This window comes from Aspergillus tanneri (assembly GCF_003426965.1).
Source record: "Aspergillus tanneri strain NIH1004 chromosome Unknown AapTan_2_pilon_pilon_pilon, whole genome shotgun sequence".
Lineage (NCBI taxonomy): Eukaryota > Fungi > Ascomycota > Eurotiomycetes > Eurotiales > Aspergillaceae > Aspergillus > Aspergillus tanneri.
In genome coordinates, this window is record NW_022984629.1 from 455932 (window position 1) to 481189 (window position 25258).

At 46.1% G+C, this 25258-nt stretch overlaps 4 protein-coding genes and 1 non-coding gene across 5 annotated transcripts; 3 read left to right on the forward strand and 2 right to left on the reverse strand.

Annotated features, from left to right (window-relative positions):
* Positions 1-617: 617 nt before the first annotated feature.
* ATNIH1004_000139 (uncharacterized protein) lies at positions 618-6679 on the forward strand (the record flags this gene model as incomplete). The annotated part of the gene is made up of 5 exons (XM_033564863.1): positions 618-628; positions 715-1040; positions 2355-2963; positions 3025-4616; positions 4847-6679. The coding sequence occupies 5 exons, from the start codon at positions 618-620 to the stop codon at positions 6677-6679; spliced, it is 4371 nt and encodes a 1456-aa protein (XP_033430620.1).
* A 2197-nt stretch (positions 6680-8876) lies between these two features.
* On the reverse strand, positions 8877-9583 carry ATNIH1004_000140 (uncharacterized protein; the record flags this gene model as incomplete). Its single annotated transcript, XM_033564864.1, has 2 exons — positions 8877-9332; positions 9566-9583. 2 exons carry the CDS (start codon positions 9581-9583, stop codon positions 8877-8879), a joined length of 474 nt encoding a protein of 157 aa, XP_033430621.1.
* Positions 9584-18550: 8967 nt separating this feature from the next.
* On the forward strand, positions 18551-18622 carry ATNIH1004_000141. The gene has a single exon. It is a non-coding gene; the product is annotated as a tRNA-Gly (tRNA).
* A 3780-nt stretch (positions 18623-22402) lies between these two features.
* Positions 22403-23201, forward strand: ATNIH1004_000142 (uncharacterized protein; the record flags this gene model as incomplete). Its single annotated transcript, XM_033564865.1, has 2 exons — positions 22403-22695; positions 22769-23201. The coding sequence occupies 2 exons, from the start codon at positions 22403-22405 to the stop codon at positions 23199-23201; spliced, it is 726 nt and encodes a 241-aa protein (XP_033430622.1).
* Positions 23202-23693: 492 nt separating this feature from the next.
* ATNIH1004_000143 (uncharacterized protein) lies at positions 23694-24317 on the reverse strand (the record flags this gene model as incomplete). The annotated part of the gene is made up of 2 exons (XM_033564866.1): positions 23694-24002; positions 24072-24317. 2 exons carry the CDS (start codon positions 24315-24317, stop codon positions 23694-23696), a joined length of 555 nt encoding a protein of 184 aa, XP_033430623.1.
* Positions 24318-25258: the final 941 nt, after the last annotated feature.

Sequence of the window (25258 nt, forward strand, 5' to 3'; positions counted from 1 at the left end):
CGGCGTTGATTTATACCCGCAGAGCTAAGAATTCTTCGTGGAGCTTATTCTGTTCTTGAAGAACATTCTGGTCATGTTTGACCTCCTGTATCTCCGCTTTGGTAGATTCGATGAGTGCGGTTTGGTGGTAGATATTGTCTTTTAGACTGTCAATAAGCTTCCACACCTCCCTGGTGGTGACCCGGCCCGTGCCTTCCGAGGGCGTAAACCCTGGCGGCTTCGCGTCCTTTTGTTTAGGATGGGGGTGTGATACCGTCAGCCTGGGCTGAAAGTCCTCGGCCGTGAAGCTATTCGCGGTTTCTTGGCAACACAGTTTTGTATCGCGATCATATCAACCACAACGTCCTGAGATCTCTTTGGTTGGTCCACTCCTCTGTATACAGCGGAGTCGTAGCATTCCAGGTTGCCCATGCATATATAAGTTTTCCATATGCTATATACAGGATGGATCGAAATCAGTTTCACCGCTCTATTCACATAGATTCCTTCCTGAGCCCGGTTGTGAACAGCACTATTTAGCGTATGCAAAACGTTCGGGACTTCTTGGCGCCCTGCGACGCGAAAATAGCACATCTCCGTCAAAAACCTCGCTTCTATCGTAGAAAACCGATTCCACCATGACTCCAGCGTATTCTGAAGATATTCAACAGTTAAAATTACGCAATGTGACTGTTTAACCCAGAATATCCCGGTATAATGCTAATTCGCGCCTAGGTCGGCCCCTTGCCCCGAGGTTCAGCTGTATCAACACCGCGGCGGCCATAACCTAGCGCCTGCCCAGAGTGCTCAGATCCTGCGCTTTCTCCTCCTAGGTTGGAGAGTTGAGGCCATTGCAGCTGAATATCATGTTGGCCGTACAACAGTGTTTGCTATACAGCCAAATCTCCTCCGCTACGGCTCGATTAGGAAGCTGTATTTCCGTCAAATTGGCCGTGCCACAAAGCTATCTAAAGCCGATAAAAATGCACTGTTTGAACACCTCCTTTCACAGGGATGGTGTCAGCGAGCTGAGTTGGTCGGGTGGCTGTTTTATAAGCGTGGTATGCTGGTCAGTCAATCTATAATATCGCGGGTGTTGAAGTGGAGAAAATGGACCCGGAAGGAGTTACGGCGCATATCTCTTAACCGCAGCGAACCGCTCCGAGAAGTATATATTAAAGATATTTAACGAGAAGACTGGCTGGCGCTATTATGGTTACACTCCGATTAGTGATAAAGCTAGATACGTCGTCCTCCATTTGCTGCAAGTCCAGAATAGGCCGATCACTGCGCGAAACAATGTCCCTAGCACGTGGTGGCCGCTGCCCTTGTATTTTCCCTTGCCTTTGCATTCTTCCAAAGCACCGTAGCACCCCTGGCTGTTGCCTTCTTCCTCATCTGACTTATCTGAGCAGTGTAGAACGAGGAATGTAATTACCTGCAGGTCTGGATAACAAGGATCTTGCTTTATCAGGCGCTGAAATCTGTGGAATATATGTTCCCCGGAGATCGTACAGCACCACGTGCTCCGTCAGGGTTGCGCGCGTGGCCAGGGACTTCGCCCGCCTGGGAGGCATTCTGGGTATAATACAACGATTCTTACCGTTGAATAGCTTCAATTTGGCCGTTTTGGGCAGTAAATTGGTTATCTCCCGGTCTGAATACGGTGCTTTTTAACGGATATCGATTAAAATCGATGTTTTTGACAGAGATGTGCTATTTTCGTGCTGCAGAGCGCCAAGAAGTCCCGAACGTTTTGCATACGCTAAATACCTATTACGGATAATTTACCCCTGACACCTATCTCTTGGCAGTATCCAAGTACGGTAATAAATAATGGCATAAAAATAGCTTCTGTAACCCGGTTGTATTGTCTGTCGGGTGTCTAAAACGAATTTCCTGCTTCTGCAAACCGGAGTTTGTCTGGCCAGCCTGACAGCTTAGATTTTACCTTCTGCCCTCAGAGGCGGCGCCAAACATTACCTCGTCTTTAGCTACCAGTGCCTTTCGGACCTTTGGCCTCAGCCTTCTGGCTCCGTCATACTGAACGATGGAGAGAATTTTGCAATGGCGAAAGCAACGCAAGATCGACACCAATCCGCCGCGAGAATCAAGCCGCGTCCATACGCCGTCACGCCGAGAGATAGTTTCCGACCCGTCTGAATGCATCCCGGTCTCTTCTTTTCCGGATGGAATCAAAGTTCTCTACGACTGCTCTGACGCCGCGGTGGACATCTGTTTTATTCACGGACTGACAGGAGACCGGGACAATACTTGGACCGCCCATGGGCACTCCACACCCTGGCCGAAGACACTCCTCCCACCGAATCTTTATCAAGCTCGGATCATTACATACGGCTATGACGCATATATAGCACGTAAATCAGTTGCCTCATCGAATCGGTTGATTGACCACGCGATAAACCTACTGAACGACCTCACGGACGACCGGGACTCCAGGAATGCGTCCTCTCGCCCACTCATTTTCGTCGCTCATAGTCTTGGTGGCCTCGTCTGCAAGAAGGCTATCCTTCTCTCGCGACATAACCCTGAACCTCATCTTCGCGGTGTTTTCGATTGCACAAAAGGCGTCATATTTATGGGCACTCCCCATAAGGGAGCATGGATGGCTGACTGGGCCAAGATACCTGCTTCCGCTCTTGGGCTTGTGAAATCCACCAATGTAATGTTGTTGGATATTCTACAGAGGGACGACCAGCTCCTAGAGTCTATTCAAATTGACTTTCTTGCCATGATCCGAGAATTACGAGAGAGCGGCAGGGGCCTCGAGATCACTTGTTTCTTCGAAGAACTGCCCTTGCCATATGTGGGGAAGGTCGTATCCAAAGAATCTGCCACTTTTGAGGGCTATAGCTCTCGAAGCATTCATGCCAACCACAAGGACATGACCAAATTTGCATCCGCAGAAGAGAACGGATTGCGGAGGTTATTAGGAGAGCTGAATAGATGGGTATCACAAGTTGGTAAGGAGGATCAGCATCCACACTGCGCAAGAATATACTTGGGCTGAGTGTTGCTCTAAAGTTCAAAGCCCATTCAGGATTACCCCTATAACCGATCCCATCAACCAACACATGGACCTTGAGAAGTTGCCCATAGCGTGTGGGGCTGAGTTTAACTCGTACATGGATCAACATGAAGATGAATGTCTCCCAGGCACTAGAACCGAGCTCCTTCACAAGATTGCGGAGTGGGCTGTGTCGCCGGAAGGAAAATGCATATTTTGGCTAAATGGTATGGCGGGTACAGGGAAATCAACCATTTCCCGAACAGTTGCAAAATCCTTCAAACGGGACAAGTTATTGGGAGCATGCTTTTTCTTCAAGAGAGGTGAAGGGGATCGAGGGAATGCCATGAAATTTTTTCCAACAATCACTAGACAATTGCTACTCAGGCTTCCACGACTGATACCTGGTGTCCGGAAAGCAGCCCAAGATGACCCCGATATTGCAACGAAGTCACTTAAAGAGCAGTTTGATAAGCTGCTTCTTCAACCACTCCTTGGCTTGAAACGGTCCGATCGCCAGATCACGACCATGGTGATAGTGATTGATGGGTTAGATGAATGTGAACTGGACAATGACATACGAGTCATACTCCAATTGCTGCCACAGCTGCAGGGGTTAAGCGGCGTGCGAGTACGGATTTTCTTGACCAGCAGGCCTGAACTCCCTATCCGTCTTGGATTCTCGGAGATTGCGAATCATGACTATCAGGATCTGGTTCTTCATAAGATTCCTGAGGCAGTTACCGCACGGGATATATCCTTGTTTATGAATCACCGACTTTCGAGAATTAGGACGGAACGGTCACTTCCTACCAACTGGCCTGGAGAGACGGATATTCAAGCTCTTGTGAAATTGTCCGTCCCTCTATTCATCTTCGCCGCTACCGTGTGCCGTATTTTTCAGGATCCTCAGTGGGACCCTATAGAGAATCTCGCTGAGATCCTCACCCATCAAAGTGAGGGATCTCAGCTTGACGGAACCTATCTCCCCGTGATGAATCGAATTCTCAGAAACCAAAGGGGGAAGCGGAAACAACGGCTGGTTCAAGAATTTCAGGAGGTAGTGGGCACAATTGTAATGCTTGAAAGCCCACTCTCGATTATCTCACTCTCGAGGCTCATTAGTCTCTCTGAGACTCTGATCAACTTGAGACTAGATTCATTACACTCAGTCATTCATATACCCGATGATAAGACAATGCCAGTGCGGCTTTTCCATCTATCATTTCGAGACTTCCTCCTTGATCCGGAAACACGTGAGAAGACTCCACTATGGGTGGACGAGAAAGAGATACATCAGAGATTGACCTCACAATGCCTGTCTCTATGTAACAGTTTAAGTCGAAATATCTGTAGGCTGCCAAACGAGGGCATTCAGCGTGTGGAGATTGATCCTAAGACTATCAATCACTATCTCCCCCCAGAGCTACAATACTCTTGTCGCTTTTGGGCACAGCATCTAGTGCAAAGCAGAGACCCATCTTCAATGATGCACTATGCTTCGCTGTTTCTCCAGACGCACTTTTTGCACTGGATAGAAGCAATGAGCATTCTAGGTCTTGCATCTGAAGTTGTCGGGATCATTAGTCGGTTGCAGTCAGTCACATATGTAAGTTCCTGATAAAAGTCCTATTTCACCATCCGTACTTATTAATATAGAATGATAAGCATTATGAAATATCTGAGTTCCTGAACGATGCAAAGCGGTTTGTTCTTAAAACTAGACAGATAGCTGATACCGCCCCCCTCCAAATTTATTGCTCAGGACTTGTATTTGCGCCAAGAATGGCAATAATCCGAAGGAAGTTTGAAGGTGAGCTGCCTGATTGGATGTGCAAGTTGCCGGAAGTTCAAGAAACTTGGAGCGCAGAAATACAGACTCTCGAGGGTCATTCACACTGGGTTCAGTCTGTGGCATTCTCTCCGGATGGTCGGCTTCTAGTATCCGGCTCGGTTGATAAGACAGTTAGGCTATGGGATACCGCCACAGGTGTCCTGCTGCAGACTCTCGAGGGCCATTCAAATTGGGTTTGGTCTGTGGTATTCTCCCCTCACGGTCGATTCATAGCATCCAGTTCAGATGACAACACGGTCAGGCTATGGGATACCACTACGGGCGTCATACAGCAGATTCTCGAGGGTCATGCTGGTCCGGTTCGGTCTGTGGCGTTCTCTCCGGATGGCCGACTCCTGGCGTCTGGTTCGGATGACAAAACTATTAGGCTCTGGGAGACTTCTACAGGTGCCCTACAGCATGTTCTCGAGGGTTTAGATGCAGTACGGACTGTGGCATTCTCACCTAACGGCCGTCTTCTGGCGTCTGGTTCAGATGACAAGACAGTCAAGCTATGGGACACCACTACGGGCATCCTGCAGCAGACTCTCGCGGGACAATCTGGTATAGTTCGGTCTGTGGTGTTTTCTCCTAATAGCCAACTCCTGGCATCCGCCTCAATGGATGAAACAGTCAGACTATGGAATACCACTACAGGTGCCGTACAGAAGACTCTCCGGGGCTATTTAGATTCGGTTCGGTCTCTGGCATTCTCCCCTAACGGCCGAATCCTAGCGTCCGGATCGCGAGATAAGAGAGTCAAGCTATGGGATACTGCTACGGGCGCCCTGCAGCAGACTCTCGAGGGCCATTTGGATTCAGTTCGATCTGTGGCATTCTCCCCCAATGGTCGATTGCTAGCGTCGGGCTCAGTTGACGAGACTGTTAGACTATGGGATACTGCCACAGGTGCCCTACCACAGACCCTAATAGGCCACTCAGACTTGGTTCGGGCTATGGTATTCTCACCTAATGGCCGACTCCTGGCATCTGGTTCGGATGATAACACAGTCAGGCTATGGGATACAGCCACAGATGCCCTACAGCATACACTTAAGGGCCATTCAAGTCTGATTTTATCCGTAGCATTCTCTTCCAACGGGCCTGTCCTGGCGTCCAGCTCGGTTGATAAGACAGTCAGAATATGGAATACCACCACAGGCGCCCTACAGCTTACTCTCGAGAGCCAGTCAGATTGGGTTCTGTGTATAGCCTTTTCCCCTGACGGCCGGCTCCTAGCGTCCGGTTCGAAAGATAATTTGGTCAGGTTATGGGTTACAGCCACGGGTGCTCTATATAAGACTCTGGAGGGCCATTGGGGTTCGATTGTCTCTTTGGCATTCTCGCACGACGGCCAGCTCCTGGCATCTGGCTCAGATGACAAGACAGTTAAGCTATGGCATACCTCTACAGGCACCCTGCAGCAGACTCTCCATGGCCATTCAGATTCAGTTCGGACTGTGGCATTCTCTCCCAACGGCAGAATCCTGGCCTCCGCCACGATTCATATAGTCTTTCTCTGGGATACTGCTACGGGCGCCCTACATCGGACCGCGACGACCGGAGGAGTAGTCACTAACCTGGAATTTCCCGAAGATAGTTCATATCTGAGCCCCAATCTTGGTTCCATCAATGTCCTACCCATGAATGGCAGTAATACCTCTGGTTCACCTCTGGCAAATTTCGAGATTCTGGAGCGCCAGTGGGTGATTTTTCATGGCAAAAGGTTGCTTTGGCTTCCTCCTGAATATCGACCTAGCTGTTCAGCGTCCAAAGGTAGTACTCTCGCCCTAGGGCAGGCATCGGGACGAATTTCAATCCTTGGATTTTCTGCATAGCAGGCCTTAATGAAGTTTTGTATTCAATTTTTTTGCCTACAGTTATTCTTTCATATCTTTTCAAGAAGGTCTCAGATATGGATAATTGGGTACTGTATGATATTATTGGTGGAGCCTAGGATAGATTTCAAACTCTACTACCAAACATTGCAGGTGAAAATCCATCATTTGTGGCCACATAATTATGCGTCGAAAAAATTTGCGTTGCTTCGTGGGTTGGTCAGAATTCAGCAGCTAGGGAGAATGCTAGGTGGGTTTACAGAAAGGTTTTGAGTTAATAATTTTCACCATAACTAGTCTGGGTTGCGTAGCAGCTAAATAGGCACCAGCCGCACTGTATGTGCCCCCGCTCGAAGTTCTCACTCGTTTGGTGTTTGATTACATTATGCTTCGTCTATATTAATATGGTAATTTTGCAAATAAATTACTCCCCTCTTCTCGCTTCATCGATCCGACACAAGAGACAGCTTACCTACACATTTTTTGGAACCATTTGAGACTCCTATACCACTACCTATTCTGGTATTGATTGTTAACCTAGAATTTTTGGAAATTGGCTAATAGTCATATAGCACAATGTGCTGGCTGATAATCGAAACCCCTGCAAAATTTCCTGATTGCAGAGGGAAAGCTCAAGGGACCTGTATTTATTGCATGCCGGAGCACATCGAGAAGTGTGTCTCCGCCAAACAGAGGGGCAGTGTGTGCAATCCCGCGACTCCATTTGAACCCAAATCGAGCTCGGTTCTCCGTGGAAGAGACTGCCCTCTTCATCGCACCAAGTGAAGCATTCACAACTTTGAGTTACAGATTCACCATTCTGAAACAAGGTTTCAATGTGGGACTTACCATGTAACCAGAAGTGGAATACCCAATACAGCAACGTTAGGGTGAGGTGATGATGATGATAATTGTAAAGGATTTCCTTTTGTGACAGATTGGGCACGGAATTTTCATCTCGGAGAGATAAATCAGCTAGCATTTGAGTGCTATCAAGCACAGACAACCCAGATTTTGACTTTGAATGTCCAATTTGTCAAACCTCTTTTCCACTTATCGAATATGGTTGACAGGGCTGGGTTCTGAAGCGGGTTTGGCCTGGGGGGAAGTGGGGTCAATGGTATGACCAGCCCGCCAAGAGAGGATGAATGAATGAAGAGGGGCTGAGGTGTAAGTGTCAACTGTATGAGCATTTCAGGTAGGTAATTGTCTCAAAATTAACTAATAGTTAATTAACTACCCTAGTTAACTAAGTTAACTATGGTAATATTGATTATTCAGCACTTTTCTTGTTGTTGATACATCATCAGATCGCTTAATATATTTCCTATATTAGTTAGTTTACCTCGCCTTTATAAGTACGAGCTGTTTTGGTAGTTTAGTTGAATCAGAGACCTAATTCTATCGAGGATCGATACTTGGGAATACGCGTATTTTTATGGTCAGCAAAGTCACTCGACTATCGGCAACGGGACAGACCACAGAACAAATCTAGTCGCCGCATAGACAAGAAACCAGTAGACTTCTTCAGTTCATCGATTGTAGCGAGACAAGATGGGAACGCAGCATCCTGGCTATTCGTCGTTGTTTGTTGTTGGCTGCTTGTCAGAATTTTCACGCGTCCAACCATCCCACACCACCATTTTCATCTCCGTTTGGGCAGATCTTGGTTTCCTCAAGCAGCACCACCACCAACTGCTTGAGTACTCGTCCCCAGCACCACAAAGAGGTGTCTGCCCATCGCTGGGGGGTCCAGTTACAAAAGAAGAAGATGATTCATACCCCGACCCCTCGCCTCAAGGCGTGTTGTGGAACTCAGGGGAAGTGATGCGCAGGGAGCTATTCTATCAGCTGCAGGCCAACTAGCCTAATTAGGAAGTAGATGTCATTCAGTGGAACCATCAGGAATCGCAGTATCTCAACCAACTGAGCCTACTAAGCGGTTCCCTATATTCTCATTGAGGTGTTCTACTGTACAAACTAAAGGATTCAAGGGCTGAATCGATCGTCAGATACTCCGCACCGCCAAGTCGGGCGGACTATACCGTACCCGATCACATGATGACCGTTTTCACCACTCGCCCGATTTTTTGGGTTAACCACAAATGCAGAGATGAAGCCATACAGCCACAACGAAATGATAAAATAAGTATATTTTTTGGTGGAGTAGAATAAAGTATATAAAGAAGCTATGTAGCTAATTTTTGGTGTCGCGGAATCGCTCAGGAAGCCGTATTTGCCTTCCACGCCTATTTACAGTAATAGGTGTCTCTTCCACTTCTTGCACATTTTTCATATCAATATCTTCCTTTTCCTTTGCTGTAGCCGGCCCTATAGCCTTCTTCTTATCCTTATTGGCTTGTTTGATGTCATTTTGAAGCTGTATAGCAGCTTGTTTTGCGGCCTTCTCCTCTTCTTTCCGGTGTCTTTTTTCCTCTGCTTCCTGCATCCGCACACTCTTATTAAAAGCCCTTATTCTCTTTCGTTCTTCAATCAAGCATTGTTTCTCTTCCTTCTCCTGCTGCCGACGTATCTTATCTTCCTCTTTAGCAGCTCTAGCAAGGCGTTGAGCTTCTTCCTTCTCAGCCTGAGCATTACGGGCTTGTTGAACCTTATTAGGACTGTAGAAGATTGCATTGCCATCCTCTGGGGCCTGAAGTTAAAGTTGTAAAGGTTTGCCACGCTTTCGCTTCTTCTTCTCATTCTGTAGGGCGTTTTTGACGCCCGTAAGTTGTAGTTTAAGAAGAATATTCTCGGTAGAAAGATGCATCATGGTATTATTTAATTTCCGGACCCTCTGGTCATAAACATCAGAAACCACTTGCTTAAGAAGCTTTTCAATACGACGCCAGTCTTCTGCCTTTAAAATAGATTGTGATAACTCACTAGATGAAGGTCTTTCATCTTCTTTTTTTGGTAAAGCGTGCCAAAACAATCTCCGGATCCCAAGGATGTAAACCAACTTTTTTCCATGAACTGTTAATATTTCGATTGAAAAAGCCTTGTTCCAACTTGGCCAAAAAGTCTAAAAAAGTCCCGCTTTGAAAGATGGCTCCATCCTTGACATTCATGCATAAATTCTTCCAGTTTGTTACTGTATGCCTGGGAAAGAGGACCAAAAAGACCAACATCAAGTGGCTGAAGACTGTGTGTTGAATGAGGTGGGTAAATAGCCAAAAAAGAATTTTATTCTTATCACAAAAGTTAATAAACTTCATAGAGATATGGGAGCTGTGACCATCAAGAATTAGAAGCCGCCAACGTCTTCTTGCCTTGGCTTTTGTTTCGCGGTCAAATATAGTTGTCAACCATGCGTATCCCAGCTCATCATTTGTCCAGCCACTTAGTGATGATGTAAAGAAGCAGTGGTGGTTATTAGGATTAAAATCCTAAAGCCATGTATCTTGAATATGTCCAGACACAGCCTGGTAAATTAGACCAGGTGACAGAGATGTCCCATCGGCGCAAATACAGGCAATTGTAGTAATCCACTCTCTATTTCCATCTTGAAGTCGTTGTTTAAGCCCTTCCTGCTCATACCGGCGTCGTGAAAAGATTCTTTTGCCTTTTAACAGCACTCCAATAAGAAAACCTTTCTCATCCATGTTGTACATATCTCCAGGCTAATCCCATATTCCTCAATCTTTCGGGCATAAGTTCAAAATATTGTGCATATTTATATGCCGAATCAGCCCGCTTGCGTGAGGAATCAATGCCGGTAGTATAGTGAGTAACAAGCTCATTATTATGTCTCTTTAAAAAGCGGTACGGCCATGACTTTCCAGGCTTAATTCCAGTAATTTCCTTGGCGAAATTTCGTAGCATTGAATGGGATGGTGGAAGGCCACGTTCAGTAAGAGTATTTATTAATTTAATAAGCTCTTTTGACTGTTGGTTGTTGAGGAGAGACTGATTTTCATGATGCTCTTGTAAATGGCTCTGTATACCGCGGTGGTGTCTTGACAGGGTTGACCGGTTAACCCCATGCTTTTCAGCTAATTTTGTATAATTTATTTTTTCTCCTGGTTTCAGGGATTCTATATCTGCAAGCGCTTTTTCAATTGAGTCCATATTGATGGTGTTGTAGCCTTCTGAAATGTGTGCAAAAAGTCGGTGTGTTGGCGAAAAGCGGGCGAGTGGTGAAAACGGTCATCATGTGATCGGGTACGGTATAGTGTTTCCGTAACAAGGCGCTATGCAGGATACCCCTATCACCACTCTATGTGAGTATCTATTTACAGCAAACTATTACTTCCCGAAAATTGAAGCCTCGTCGGGCCTGTGCTGGCCGGTGCCTGGTGTTCTGTTCTGCGGCCCTCGTGGCGCGCGACTTCGAAATCTCTTAGATGTCTCTGCAAAAGTCCAGTACCGCTCTTGAGATGCTACTGTAGTGCGCGGCATCTTTTAACCTGCCCTTACCGTGCGCTGCTCCTCCCAGTATATCTGAAATATTATTACACTTTCCCCGTAGTTCTTGTCGCAGCCCACTCAGCCACGGGCAATTAATCAGTACATGGACCACAGTTTCCGGTGCACCACATTCACACTATTTGTTATCTCGGAAGTCGTGTCGCATACCATGCATCGCAAGCCATAAGTGGCCTGTTTAGAGCTGCGTAAGCAACTAGGCTCGATTCCGGGGGAGCGAACTGTGGAGTCGGCGAGTGCGGAATAAAGGTAGGGCTGCGTTAATGCGGCGGAGGTGCCCCCCTTTATTGAGGCCCTCCATTCTCGTTCCCACTCCCAAGTGATTCTGTCTTGGGTATGTCCTTTTTCGCGTGGTAAACGGCGTTGAAAGGGTGCCTTTTATCTAGACCAACTGCTTCCTTCGCCAGGCGGTCCGCTGCATTATTTATTTCCGGGATTGTCACAGTGTCCCGGAACCCACTGGAGCCGTAGAGGGATTCCACTTGCTTTCAGCTCTCCAGCAAACTGATAAATAGCCTAGATAATTCGCTGGCCAGACTTGTTCTATGCGTTTACCTGTAATGCAGACATGCTATCACTAAGAATTGTTGCTGGTTCTCGACTGGGGCTTTTAAGGTATGGTGGTTCTTTCAAGTTAGTTAAAAGACCAAGCCGATTGCATAATATATTGCTATAAGCTCGGCGGCATACACTAACTAGCATTCCATTAAGTCGATGCAAATCTGTCGCGATTCTATGATCTGGAGACTCTAATCTAGGGCTACTGCCGCCGCTCCTGATTGGTTATGTTGTCCTGAAGCGTCCGAGTAAACAGTAATACTACTTGTCGTTTGCCTAGCTGAGGCCTTGGTCTTGGCTTTCTCTCGGTCGTGCTCGATATCGATTTTGGTAAAGGCCAGACTGTGCCATGGTGCTAGTAGTCAGGCGTCAATGGTCTCCAGGGCCTGTAGTCAGTCTATGTCCATTGTCCGCATAGTGTCTGCTAAGGGGAACCGGGGGTCAGGATTCCTATGTCCACTTCGTATCCTAGCCCGTGCTACCATACCATGGATTAGAAGGCTTTCCGGCAGCCTACTAATGCGGGTAACCTCGATCTGTGCACGTCGCTTTATTAATCGCAAGTGGGTGGGAAGCATTTGGACTGTGCCCAGAAGTCGCAGGTGCATTTTGTCCCTGATTGGGTTGTGCCAGACTATGGATGCGTATTCTACTACTGGTGTCACGCACGCTTGGTAGAGTTGCAGCATCTATTCCGGCCGGAGATGTCTTGGTTCTCCCAGTACTATATTAACCTTGGTTGCTCGTTTAACTGCTTGTTGTACATGATCTTTCCTTAGCATCTTCTTGAAATGATACAATAGCATTTTCAACGTGGGAGTTTCTCTTTACTCGCTCTTTAATATTTTTCAGTCAGAACCACAATCAGAATCTACGCCAAATAGCACCGAGGTTGTTTGCAATAGCACTGCACTTAGAGATTATTAGAATAATTATTAGAATAATTATTAGCAATGATATCTTTATTAGCCCCATTTAGGACTCTATCTAGCTATATTTAGTAGATGCTCTACTGTATGCTGGGAACAATATATAAGTGTTAATTATGCGCGATTTGATTATTGACAGGGATGGATCACAAGCGTACTATCTGACTACATCTTCAAGGAAGGCACAAAGCTAGCAGTTAAGCTAGCCCTGGGTATTATTTCGATACCTCTTCAGAAACTTCTCGGTATGGGAGTCAGCCTAAACAGCCAGCGAATGTCCTTTTCATGTGATAAAACAAGTTTGTCAAGGCAGTTCGAGAGTGAGAGGTGGGGATGTGTGGTATACGTGAAATTTCTCATCGACAACACCCCAGCCACTGCTTGGTCTCGGTTTTAAAGGTGTAGTTTGATGGATCCTCTTGACCACACTCCTGCACTTGTGTCTCTGTCAGATCTTTCACTCACTCACTCACTCACTCAGCCACTCACCACGTCAAAGCACTTCGTATTCGGAGAGCGCAACCGTACAGTATCAGATACTCTCCTGTAGCTTGAACCCAACGCAGTTCCTCGTGTAGAGTTTAAAGGTCAAATTGGAGACAGATCAAAACTGAGGTTATCCGACATTATCAAAATGGTCCTGCGGAAGTGTAAAACGGAGCGAGTAAAAATAAGTGTCACGGCAGATTCACCGACGGTCAGAAACGTGTCCTGGCGAGAGAAAATAAACAGATAGTCAATTAAATTAAATAAAAATCACATATGATATGTATATGTCGAATAGTGTAAGTTTCGAATATCTATTACCCTCTGTCGAGCGAATATTCAACAGACAGTTACTCACATAATAGAGGCAAAAAGTTGATACTCGAACTACAGTGGATGTATGCAGTTCGGTCATAGATTTTAGGTTAGTTCGGATGCTTATTATTACAGGACGGAAGATACTTCACCCGTTTCCAAATGAAAGAACACTCCTTCCTCTACCTACTTCAGTAACGACACTACCTGACTCAAATAGCTGGAATACCCCTCATCGATCAAATGTATTCCGGGCGCGAAGGAATTAGTAGTGCCGCAGGAAGCTCCGGGCTTCAAACCTCCGATTGCTCCACGATAGAGAAATTTTCGGGATTCGGGATCCGATCACTTCTAGCGCCTTGGCAAGCGCTCCGCGTCAACCCCCTGAGTCTCCTCCGTTCCCTTAGAGTAAATGAATTGAGCAAGAGGGGATAGAGCACGTCGGTGAGCGCGTTGGCTGCGCAGTCAATACAGTTGATATTATTATCCTCCAGATCCTAGCAGACTACCGGTGTGTAGCTGGTATAGTGTTCTTCTGCCACTCATTCCTTCCCCTGAGTGAATGATCATAACATAGGTTATGAGCCCGTGTTTGCTACGTCTAGTCTAACCAACAGGCCTAGCACCTCGGGGAGTCGTGCAAGACTAACCCCCTTGCCCGATTCAGCAGAACTGAAGCTAAGCACACCGTGTTCGATTCCTGAACTTGTTGAGGGTGGCCAGGACCGTATATCCCACCTACCGTCCCCTGATTAGGCTATCCAACCACGCCAAAGGCCGAACCAGATTCAGCGAATGCCACCGGCGCGAGACCCTCGGACAGGGAGATTATACCAAGTCGTGAGAAACACCGAAAAGTTAAGTGTCGATCCGAGCGTTGTACCGAGTGAGATCCTGCGGCCAGCCCATTGCCAGGTGGATTCCCAGAGGCGGAAAGTGAACCTGAAGAGGATAGAGATTCTAGAGAAGATCCCAGTGAGCAACTGCAGATTGATTTAGGCAACATGTCGGCAATTCCAAAGTCAAAGGAAGCAAAGCCAGTCAATATTGTACCATTCTCCATACCAGAGCTCACCAGAGAGAATGCCCGGACATGGAAATCACAAGTCCAAAGGTTTTTCAAGGTTCAAGGATGTTGGGAGGTGGTTGAACAAACAAGATCGAGGCTGGAGAAGCCCGATGAGCTAGAAAGGGTGCTTGAAGGTGACAATTGGAATAGACTGGACGCAGTTGCCCGGTTGTACATCATGCGGAACATTCAACAAATTGATAAGACAACAGTAGGAGACTTTCAGACCTCGGGGCAAATGTGGGATTACCTTATGAAAAAGTATGAAAAAGCAGCCAAGTACGACAGCATGCTACTCCTTATGAAGATAACCCAGTGGAAAAAAAATCCGAGGGCAGATATTGAAGCATCCCTCCAACAGCTGGAAGAGCTAAACGCGGACCTCTATGAGGTTAGCAACCAGAAACATAAGTTTGATGACCTAATATTGCTTACCTTGTTTCTCAATGGATTGCCGGAGGAATACGGAACGATACGAGACTTCCTATTTAGTAATAGTACGCTTGAAAGGGGGTTAATGCTGTCAATGCTGCAACAAAAAGAGCTACAATTAGTAGCCAGCGAACTGAGCGAGCTAACTGGCGAGCCAGCGAACCGGATAGAAACAAGAAAATGCTTTAACTGTGGCAAGAAGGGCCACTTAGCGAGAGACTGCAGAGCTCCAAAGAAGAGTAAGGAGCAGAGCAAATCCCGGGAGGATCCCAAAGAGAGGGATCGCCGGAAGGGTCAAAATAATAGAACCAGAACCCGCGGAAGTCACCGAGGACGCCCCCAAAAAGGCAAGGCACGAACCGCGGATGAGGAATCAGATACCGACAGTGATTCAAGTGGGAATAAAAGCAACTCCACAAGATATACCCACCGAACATACGGAGGCTCATTCAAAATACAACTAACTAAACGAATCAGCGACCCGTTTAATTATGTGCTTGAAGAAGAGTACCGAGCGGAGGGTACCGACGACCCTATTATCGACACTGGAGCAACAAGCACCTGCGGCGGAAAGATTGATCTATTTGAGTCATTAGATCAAAGATATGGAGGAAGCCTAGGAACAGCAGGAAAATCCATGAAGATTGCTGGCAGGGGGACCATGAAGATCCCTTTAAGCAGTGGAAAAATGGCAATAATCCCAGGTGCATTATATGTGCCAAACATGAAGGAGACAGTATTATCAACGCAAGCTTTGCAAGATGCAGGAGTATGGACTAAGCATATTAACCAGAAATATACCTTTTTCCGGAGAGGAAAAACACTGGCAACGGGATATAATGTCGGCCGAACAAGCTACCTGGGATGGGTAAAGCATAGGAACGCATTAGCCATAGCATTAAAGAAGCTTGAGACAGAAGAATCTGCAAGATTGATAAAGCAGATAGATTGGGAACTACTCCACCGACGATTTGGCCACCCAGGAAAGGCCAGAATGGAGCTGATGGTAAAGAAGATGGGTCTTACTCCAGAGAAAGAAGCTATTGAAAGCTTAAAAGCGTGCGAGACGTGCATACAGGCAAAAAGTGTGACGAAGCAGAACCATGGAGATGTTCAAAGGGCTTCAAGACCACTTAAACGAGTGTATGTAGTCTTTTGGGGTCCATACAGCAAAACAAAAACCCATGAGGGATGGAGATATTATCTCTCTCTAACCGATGACTGCACCCGGTTTTCATGGACCTATCTGACGAAGGATAGGGAGGCTGCAAATATTCAAGATATCCTAGAAATATGGTTAGCCCAAGCAGAACGGGAGGAAGCAGTTAAATTGCTTGTCATTCGGACAGACAATGCAAAGGAATTTAAGGCACTGGAACCATGGGCCTTGAAAAAAGGAATTAGGATTAAGTTTACTGATCCGGTTACACAGCAGAATTGTGTAGCAGAGAGGCTGAATCGATCCCGCCTGGAGCTGACCAGAGCAATACTTATAGATGCAGACGTCCCCAAAGAGTATTGGCCGTATGCGGTTCAGATGGCCAACTATCTCCAGAATCGAGCAGTTCGCGTGCGAGGCACCAGTAAGACACCATTTGAACTATGGATGGGATATCCCTCAGATATGTCAAAATTCCGCATCCCGTTCTCCAGAGTATGGTTCCATAAGAAGGCAAATGATAAGATGGAGCCACGAGCTATTGAAGGAGTATTTATAGGATATGAATCGAGCAAGAACCATTATTTTGTTATGGCAAAGAAGAATCGGAAGATCTATCGAGTCACAGATCCTATATTCCTTGAGAACAAGCGAGGCTTCATCAGCAGAGAACCAGGATGCAGAGACATTAAGGAAGAGTCAGTTTACCAGAAGGCATTTGGAGAAAGTCAAGAATAGTTTGAGGCAACCGCTACCTCAACCCAGCTTAGAAAGCATGCAGATACCTTATCACAAGGCATACAACTATCGGGCTGGGTCGAACTAAACGGAACATCGCGAGCCCTTGGCGCATGATCCTTGAAAATCCGCATTGAACATACGTCAGGATCAGGAGCCTTGCGTACAACATAGAATTGCTCACACGAAAAGATGCAGCAAAAGTTGAAAATGAACCAAATTCAACCTGCGTTGACGTGAACTCTCTCAAGGATGAAGTCTCCTTACTCAATTGCAAGACTCTTTATTTTACAGTTAGAGATACTGTAGTCAAGCTTGTTTGGTATCCAAAACTCTAATTAGATAACTAAGAATTTACGGGAGAGTAGCTTTTGTTGAGTCTTCATAAAGCGGAATTGGCAGTCTTAAGGGAAATCCCGCAAAAGGTATTGTGTTCTTAATCTGCGAGATGATGCCATGGGTGAAAAAGAGCAAAATGCTGTGAGCCAAATAGAGTAATCAGTAGACACGTATATAGAGCTTTGTTTCTACTTTCAGGGTGTCTTGGATATATCAGTATCAGCTACCCGCCATGAAATAGTCAAGAGGACGTGCATGAACGAGTAGAATCCCAGCTTGTTACTATTTTCTCCGACTGATCTGTTGCCCACTGATTCAGCAATGAACGACTAGAGCGGGAGCTCTTCTCTAACTCCCAATCTTCCAAAGTAGGTTCCGCTTCCTGGATGCGAGCTTCGCACTCCCAGGAGCATCGATGCTCCTACTATTCAATATGTGCTTCGCAGGAACAGACAAAGCATTCCTAGGTGCTCAGCTGATCATCCTATGATGATTCATGGTCCTAGACCGGGTGGGACCTTGCAAGGAAACAAGTCTCACATCGCAGGGTCACAGTAGCCTTCATCTCCATAATGTCAAGCGCCCATTCTCATGGCCCAGGCTCAATAAAATATCTGTTTTACCATATTTGAACTGGATCAATGGCCTTTGACCTGGTTGAGTGCACTGCAGATGTATAGGCGGCCACGGTCTGTCAAGAGACTATCGAGATGGACTGAAGAACGGAAGTTGAAACTAGCCCATAACCATCAAAAATACTTAGTGCCACTGTCAGCCCTATCATAATCTTGGAGCGAATTGTAGGTCTGGAAGGATCGACAACATATCTATGCCAATCAAGGCCAAGCGTTGTGTTCTTTTGCACTGACTTTGTGGCCCTCCTGCAAGATGTGAGTTGGTGCTGCCACATTTAGTTTAGTCCCTCCTCTCTGTCCATGCTCCACCTATGCTTCAGACATAAAGAAGTCAAGAAACTTGGAGGGGAACTGTCAGGGGCTGAACCCGTGGAACCTATATAACGGGCTGTGTACAAAATGAGCGGTAATCAAATAAGGCGAAAGGTCACGTGATATGGGTCGAGGGTCAACGGGCCAAAAGGGCCTGTAGGGACAGGGACAATAGGGACAACGGGGACAGTAGGGATAATAAGGGTAATAGGGTCAATGGGATTAATTAGCCCGAGAGGTCAAACGGGCTCCAGCCCTTTACAATATCACCGGTACTACCGCAAGATCGTCTCCGTCGCTAGTACTGAAGCGAGGAGTGTGAGGAAAATAGCTTCCTGCAAAAGGAAGATCAGAGCGATATAACCTACGCATGTGTAACCATCAATAGAATAAAAAGCAACGAAATGTGATCAATTTAGTAAGTTCCTAGTGTCATGTAGACAGTCAATTGGTCAATTTCTCCAACCAACAGCATTGTTGGTCCAACGGTTAAGATACCCGCCTTCCAAGCGGGTGACCGGGGTTCGACTCCCCGACAATGCAATTCTTTTTCTCCTAGAGGAGCGCCAGTCTCAATTATGAAAAGGTGATTGAGCGCGCCGTCTTTGTTCGTTAATCATACGCTTTATCTAATCGCTGGTTATTTATTACCTTTAGTTTCGTTATTTAATTTTTCTATGGAACCTATCGCAACCCTGTATAAGCAATTCAAGAGTTTGTTAATAAATTAGGCTTATCTAGATATTACTTACAGCACATATCTCTCGCTGGGCTCTCCTGTGAAACTTGACTACGGGGCAGATACCCCAGCAGCCTTTTAGTATATAATCCTGCTGCCTTTTTTTTACAACACAGTGGCTTGGTTTCCAGCCGGAGCTTCTCTCATGTCCATCCGAGTTTAATAACAGTATTCCCAGATGCGATAATAACGCAGTGTAGTTGTGGGATATTATCCCTTTGTATACTTCTAAGCTCCTCCCATGCTTCTGGAGATACATCACAATTATCTGCAGTACCCAAATAATTGTGCTTGGGTTGAAACAATTGATTACTTTGTAAAGCAGGTCTGGCAAAAATTTTCCGGTTCTGTAAGGTCCTCCGACTCCTCCCGATCACGCTTTGAAGATATTCCAGATAGCGGGGATTGTTAGTTAGCCTAACAGCCCTTGTAGCATTAATTGCTGTTAACAGCGATCTTAGAGGGTTGTTTAGTAACCTAATTTGAGAAAATATGCTATCTACCCTAATCTTCCCCATATCATATTAAGCACACCTCCACTGGTGCCCGCTGAACAGCTGATATCACCAAGCGGAATGTTACAAGCTATGGATGGTATTCCTTCTCCGACACCAACCCTCAACCTGATACATAGCAATTATATAAATCTACGGACCATATTATTTGCAACAATGATTTCTGTTAACTCCATGGCGGCGCGAGGTGCTGGACGCAGTTTACTGACACGGGCTAGCGATTTAACCAATACCCCTACGCCGACAAGAAGAGATGACAGTGGCCTGAAAGCAAGATGGAGACTTTCAATCACATCCAATAATCACCTTCCAAGTTCCAACTTATTTAATGCCTCGCTTGTCTACAAGGACATAGTATTTTGGTCTTTGTATAGACCACACCAGTAACCTATAGTAGAAGGGTTAGATGCTAAGATGGATGTACGACATTACATGACATTTGAACTGCATACCACGAAAGATTAGACTTTAACGCCGAATCTTGCTCCTGCTCAAGACAGGGCAGTGAGAAAGAGGGGGAGTCTCCGGAGATAGCTGCAGACTCGCAGACGTGTCGTCGCCTGGACCAGAAATGATTCTGAGCGGATTAGTTGGGGACCTTGTGTTCAGGCCTGCTGAGCCGATACTCCTACAATTCGCAATGGCAAGCCGCAACTGCTTGCCGCCCTAGCCCCCTGTTGCTGTGTCTCATGTCCAGCTCAAGGCTGAGTTTTGGAGGCTCAAATAATTTTGGTTCTGCCCTCATATCATTCTAGATTGCCCCTTTTCAAGTAGCAGGGTCAAAGTTAACAGAAGTTTATGTCTGCGTTTCTTTCTAATATCCTTCATATATTGCTAACATAGAGTAGCGCAGAAAACGCAGAACTCTGTCTTGGTTAGCCCATAATACCATGCCGTGCCCTCCACGAGAAGAGTTGCAAATCGGATGGATCTACGCCCTACCTGTCGAGGCAGCAACAGCTAGGGAAATGCTTGATGAAAATTTCTGTGTTCTTGAAGAACAAAATTCGACAGATTTGAACAGGCACATATTACGCCGAATTAGCAATTTAGCGAGCAGCGCGTCGTGATCGTGTGCCCCTGCTAGCAGGACAACATGGAAAACACTTCCGCTATTTGACAAGGCATGCCGACCTAATGCCTAACATACATTACCATTTTTAGAATATCTCCCATTCAGTGTTTCGTACCCCCTGTTCTCCATACAGTGATATCCACTTTTTAGACCAAAATATATTTTGTTTCCGAGGCTGGCCACTCAAGGAAGGCTCTTGAGGTGCTCCCGCTCGAATGGAAACATTACCGAAGGGAAACAGCGGGCGTTGTAGGATGCAATCACTGCTATTGCTAGTCAGTGGACAATTAATCTCCAAAACTCTCCTCTGCCACACTAACATGAACCGGTGTGTTGTTCAAACCAGTGAAATGAAAGCCAGCATGCTAGTGTGTGGCACGGACATCTGTGGTCTAAGCAGTCTACTCTCTGATCGATGATTTCTCGGAAGAGGGACTAACCACCAAATAAATGGTCATATAGTACTAGCTCCAGATGGTAAAGATGGATGGGATCAACAGAAACGAGAACCCGTAATTGGCACACTGCGCATAGCACTACACTTTGGGGGCAATGCCGGAGCACCAATACTACTAACTGGCCAAAGCAGGACCAGCGGTCCGTTTAACCTAAGGACCGATCCTGTTTGTCACCAAGTTGTTAAGGCCCGAAGTGGTCCGAAGGAGGGGCAAAGGAATGGTGTTTGACGGCCCTGTCGATCACCGCCAGTGGGCTCGCTTGGCAACCAACGTCCGAGTTCTCTGCTCTCTCACCTTTTCATTTCAAAATGGAAAGACCGTGGGAAACTTAGGGAGGGATCCGCGCGCCATCGGGTATACAGCACACGGCCCCCTGGGAGAGCAGTTTTACCGAACGTATTTACCGATAGTTTGGGTCTGCTTTACTTAAATAACTTAGCGTGTGACAAACATGCCGAATTGCTTGCTGTGCTATTTCCGTGTGGGCGCTCGGTGTTGCCGCTATGAGGGAAAAAGGCACCTTAATACAACTAATTTATAAAAACAGGGATCTGTCCATAAAACCCACGCGTGATTATAGACTGCCCCAAATCTGTGTAAAGGGCTGGGCCTTGTTTACCTTCTCGGGCCTATGGTCCTTGTCCTCCCTACTGCCCCATTGACCCTCGATCATGTCACGTGACCTTTACCTTGTTTGTGTCAAATAAGTTGGTGGTAATAGTGACGTAAACAAGGTCATAAAAGAGGGGTAAAACGAACTCCCCTACACCTAGCAGAAGAAGCAACCTAATGATCCATAATAATAATCACAAGAATGATCATATGTTGATCAATATAATCAAGAACCCATCTAAAACAATCATTTTAAGCACCTTTCAAGAATAGTGTCTACTTTCCTATTCGGTATTAGCCGAATATCGGATAGTTTGTTTACCACTCATTTTCCTCTTCCTTTCTTCCTTTATTCCCTTATTCAACGATTCCTTTAGTACATAACCTATCGTATAGGTTCTACGGGTTCAGCCCCTGACCATCTGCTTGGGACGCTACATCTGAACTACAGATCTATAAAGACGAAGATAAAGATGGAATGACCCAGATTCAGAACAGTCTATAATCACACGTGGGTTCTATGGACAGATCCCTCCGTCTGTGCTGGAGAGTGGTATCGCAATGTTTGATTGGCAGGGGGCAGTAATAACGATCAGCGGTAGCGATATTCGACTTAGAGACCGCACACGTGTATCTAAATCTGAGAGAGCTTGTTCCTGGTTGAGGTTGCAGATGAGTTGGGGTCGTTATTTGGGTCGCGCGAGATGAAAATGGCTATATAAGTGGCTTGGCAGTCTTGCTGTGTACATCATTATAACCTCCACCATTATCACTATCGATCATGATAGGAGTTTGCATAGCTGACGTAATTGGAGACGAACCTTCTGTTCAGCTATAAATAATCCAGGAATATTCCACGTCTGGACCCCAGAGTTCTACCCAACAATCTTTTTCCCCCATAACTGTCTACCGCGACAACAAAAAATGGCGACTACCTCCTGCAACTCCTCTATTATCGGGCAGTTAAACTCTCCACCCAGAGCTTCGTTACAAATCCTCGGGACGCATATCACCAACGAACAGGCTAAGGTTATTGATTTTGATATTCGGATCAACTGCTTGAAAGTGGTAGGAATCAAATCTGCACAATTTTTAACAAGCAGAGAGCAAGACTATCGCTCCTGGGATTACTCTGCCAATCAGACCAGCGAAAATCCCGAAGCGATATTAGATAGCTGGCTTAATGACTGGCTGGCTAATGGTACGGACGGCCGATGGTATGTTTGTTATGTTTGGCTTTTCCTAGCCCCTGATATCTCTTATCATGCTAATAAACCATGGTGTTTTCAGCTGGACGCTTTGTAAATTAGTCTCTTTTCCCGATGACGATTGCGCTGTGATGAAAGCTCATATCGAGCGCCTGGCACGTAACACCGCCTACGGGGGTTCTATCGAGGTGGTGTTCCACACTCCCTATCCAGAGCCGGATAATGCCGTATCTGAGAAGACATACAACGCGCAGATTCGAGTGAAGTGGAAATTTGAGTGTCCTTTTCCTCCCACCGATCAGGTATGGAACGACTTGGTCATGAACGCAATGGTCGACCGTAAGAAAGGCTGGATCGCTCGGGATGTGCCAACACCCTCTCACGGCCACGGAATGTCTCCATTCCGAAGGGCGATCAAGGGTACTTCCCAAATAATATCACAAGAGCAGGATGTGGATGGGTCGAAGCGCTTAGTACAGAGATTCTCGCCATGGGGCTGTGACGGTTCATCATGAAGAGGAGAATGCTTAGATCTACTAACAGTTCTGCTTTTGATATTGTTACCCCCTGGTCATTGTCATTGCTGCTGTACTGTGTCTCTGCTTTCATTGACGTAAATGGATTGCATTGGTTGTCGCGGAATTTTGAAAGTAGGCGCTGATAAGCTTTCTCTGCTTGAAAGGGTTTTTGGTAAATTGAGAGTTGAGTGATTTGCTTGAGCAAGCTATATGGGCTGGTTATTCAAAAGAGAAGTATAAACCATAATTTGTCAAAACTTCACAGGTTGCAGTACATCTATTTCCGAGCGTTTATGACAGCACAGTACATTAACCTTACATCAGGAACATCAGTGCAAACATTCCTCGAACGACTACGTAGATTTCTATATAAAGGATTGAAGTGTGAAAGACGTTGGATTCAGGCTATTTAAAAAAGTGCATTTACACTGAAATCTACCTCTGGGCAGTGAGGAAGCAGGGCCCCCGTCAACATGATTCATACCCAACTCAGCAAATATATGAAGGCAGCTCATCATCCGAATGCTCGATGCCAAGTTCCCAATCACCATGCTTTTTGTCTGTCCCATACCCAGCTTCACCATGGTCAACACAGTGGCTGATGATTGCTTGGTTTACATTGTGCCATAGATCTGTGTCCACAGCGACCTGTTGACATTTGGCACAAGCATAGGTCAAGCGGGTGCCATATGTTGCTTGGTGGCAGTAGCCCGGCTCCACGAGAACTGTAGATTGGTAGTTCAGGATCTGGGTATTCAACGTGATACAATTTTCGTTTATAGGGGGTGACCCAGCATGCTGTTGAGTGCGTTAGCCGGTTGCGTTTACACCAGAAGCTGGCCGTATCGGCACTTACGCCAGTGCAACCAATGCCCAATTCCCGCTTTTCAGCTGGTTGGGCTCAGCATCAGTTTCCACAACACGGCCAATTCTTGTATCGTTTCCGACGGGTCGCTTCAAAATTCTCCAAGTAAATCCCTTGCGGAGTTCGGGAATGTCTTCCACAGTGGAGATCTGGTGGATTTCCTTGCTTCGGAGGCTGGTGGGAAGCGAAGCGGCATTGCTGAGTGCCACTATAACGGCAAGAATGGAGCAGTTTTGTATGAGTTTCATCTTGAAAGAGTCGATAAGGCCAGAGCCTTGATAATGAAATTGGTGGTGAATGTGATGTGTCCAGGAACTGGGGAAAGGTCGGAGAGTCCGAGGAGGATATATAAACAACTTCTGGCTGTGGATCTTTCACAAATACCTTGCGTCCACTAGTCGTGATACTACCTGTTATAGTCCCTGTTATACTCTCTATTATACTACTCGTAATACTACTCGTTACAGTAATCCCCCTCATGCATAACATCAGTGATATTACTTCTAGGACTTTGTATATGATTACATAGACTCTAATGGCTGTAGCCTGCCAGAAATTTATCTTTATCGCTCAACCATTTATCGAACTTCATAAGCTTCATCTGCGTTCCATATCCCGATCCACACACGATGCACATCGTATTCAAGTTCTTCGCGTTGCTCCTGTCTGTAGGAGCTATGGTACATGCTGACAACGCAAATGGATACCGTAATTCGTGAGCACCCTTGACTCATTTTTCTGGTACACAATCCTAATAGCTACGCAGAGCCAACCCACACGGTGGTCTTCCCAAGAATATTTGTGCTGTCCCGACTGTGAGTTTTTTGCACGTATATGTCACATATTCAATCATACATAATAAGACGCTTATGATCAACTCAAGGCTTGTGCTATAATGATGTCGACGGTGGTGTTTGTGTGGATCTGAGCGAGCCCGTTGCTTGTATTAGTTGAGAGCCTTAGGGAGCGGGCAATTTTCTAACGAAATTGACATTTAACTCTCTCTCTTTTCGTGTGTGTGTATATTTGTGTGTACATACGCAGCTGATGGATTGGGAATTAAAAACTGTTACTTGTTTTTCTGCACACGTCCACCGCACCCCCCTGAGGGCGAAGCCCGGGAGTTAATCAGAGCAGATACAGTATAACCAATATACGAAACTCGTGTCACTTGCATTATTTTGCCGCG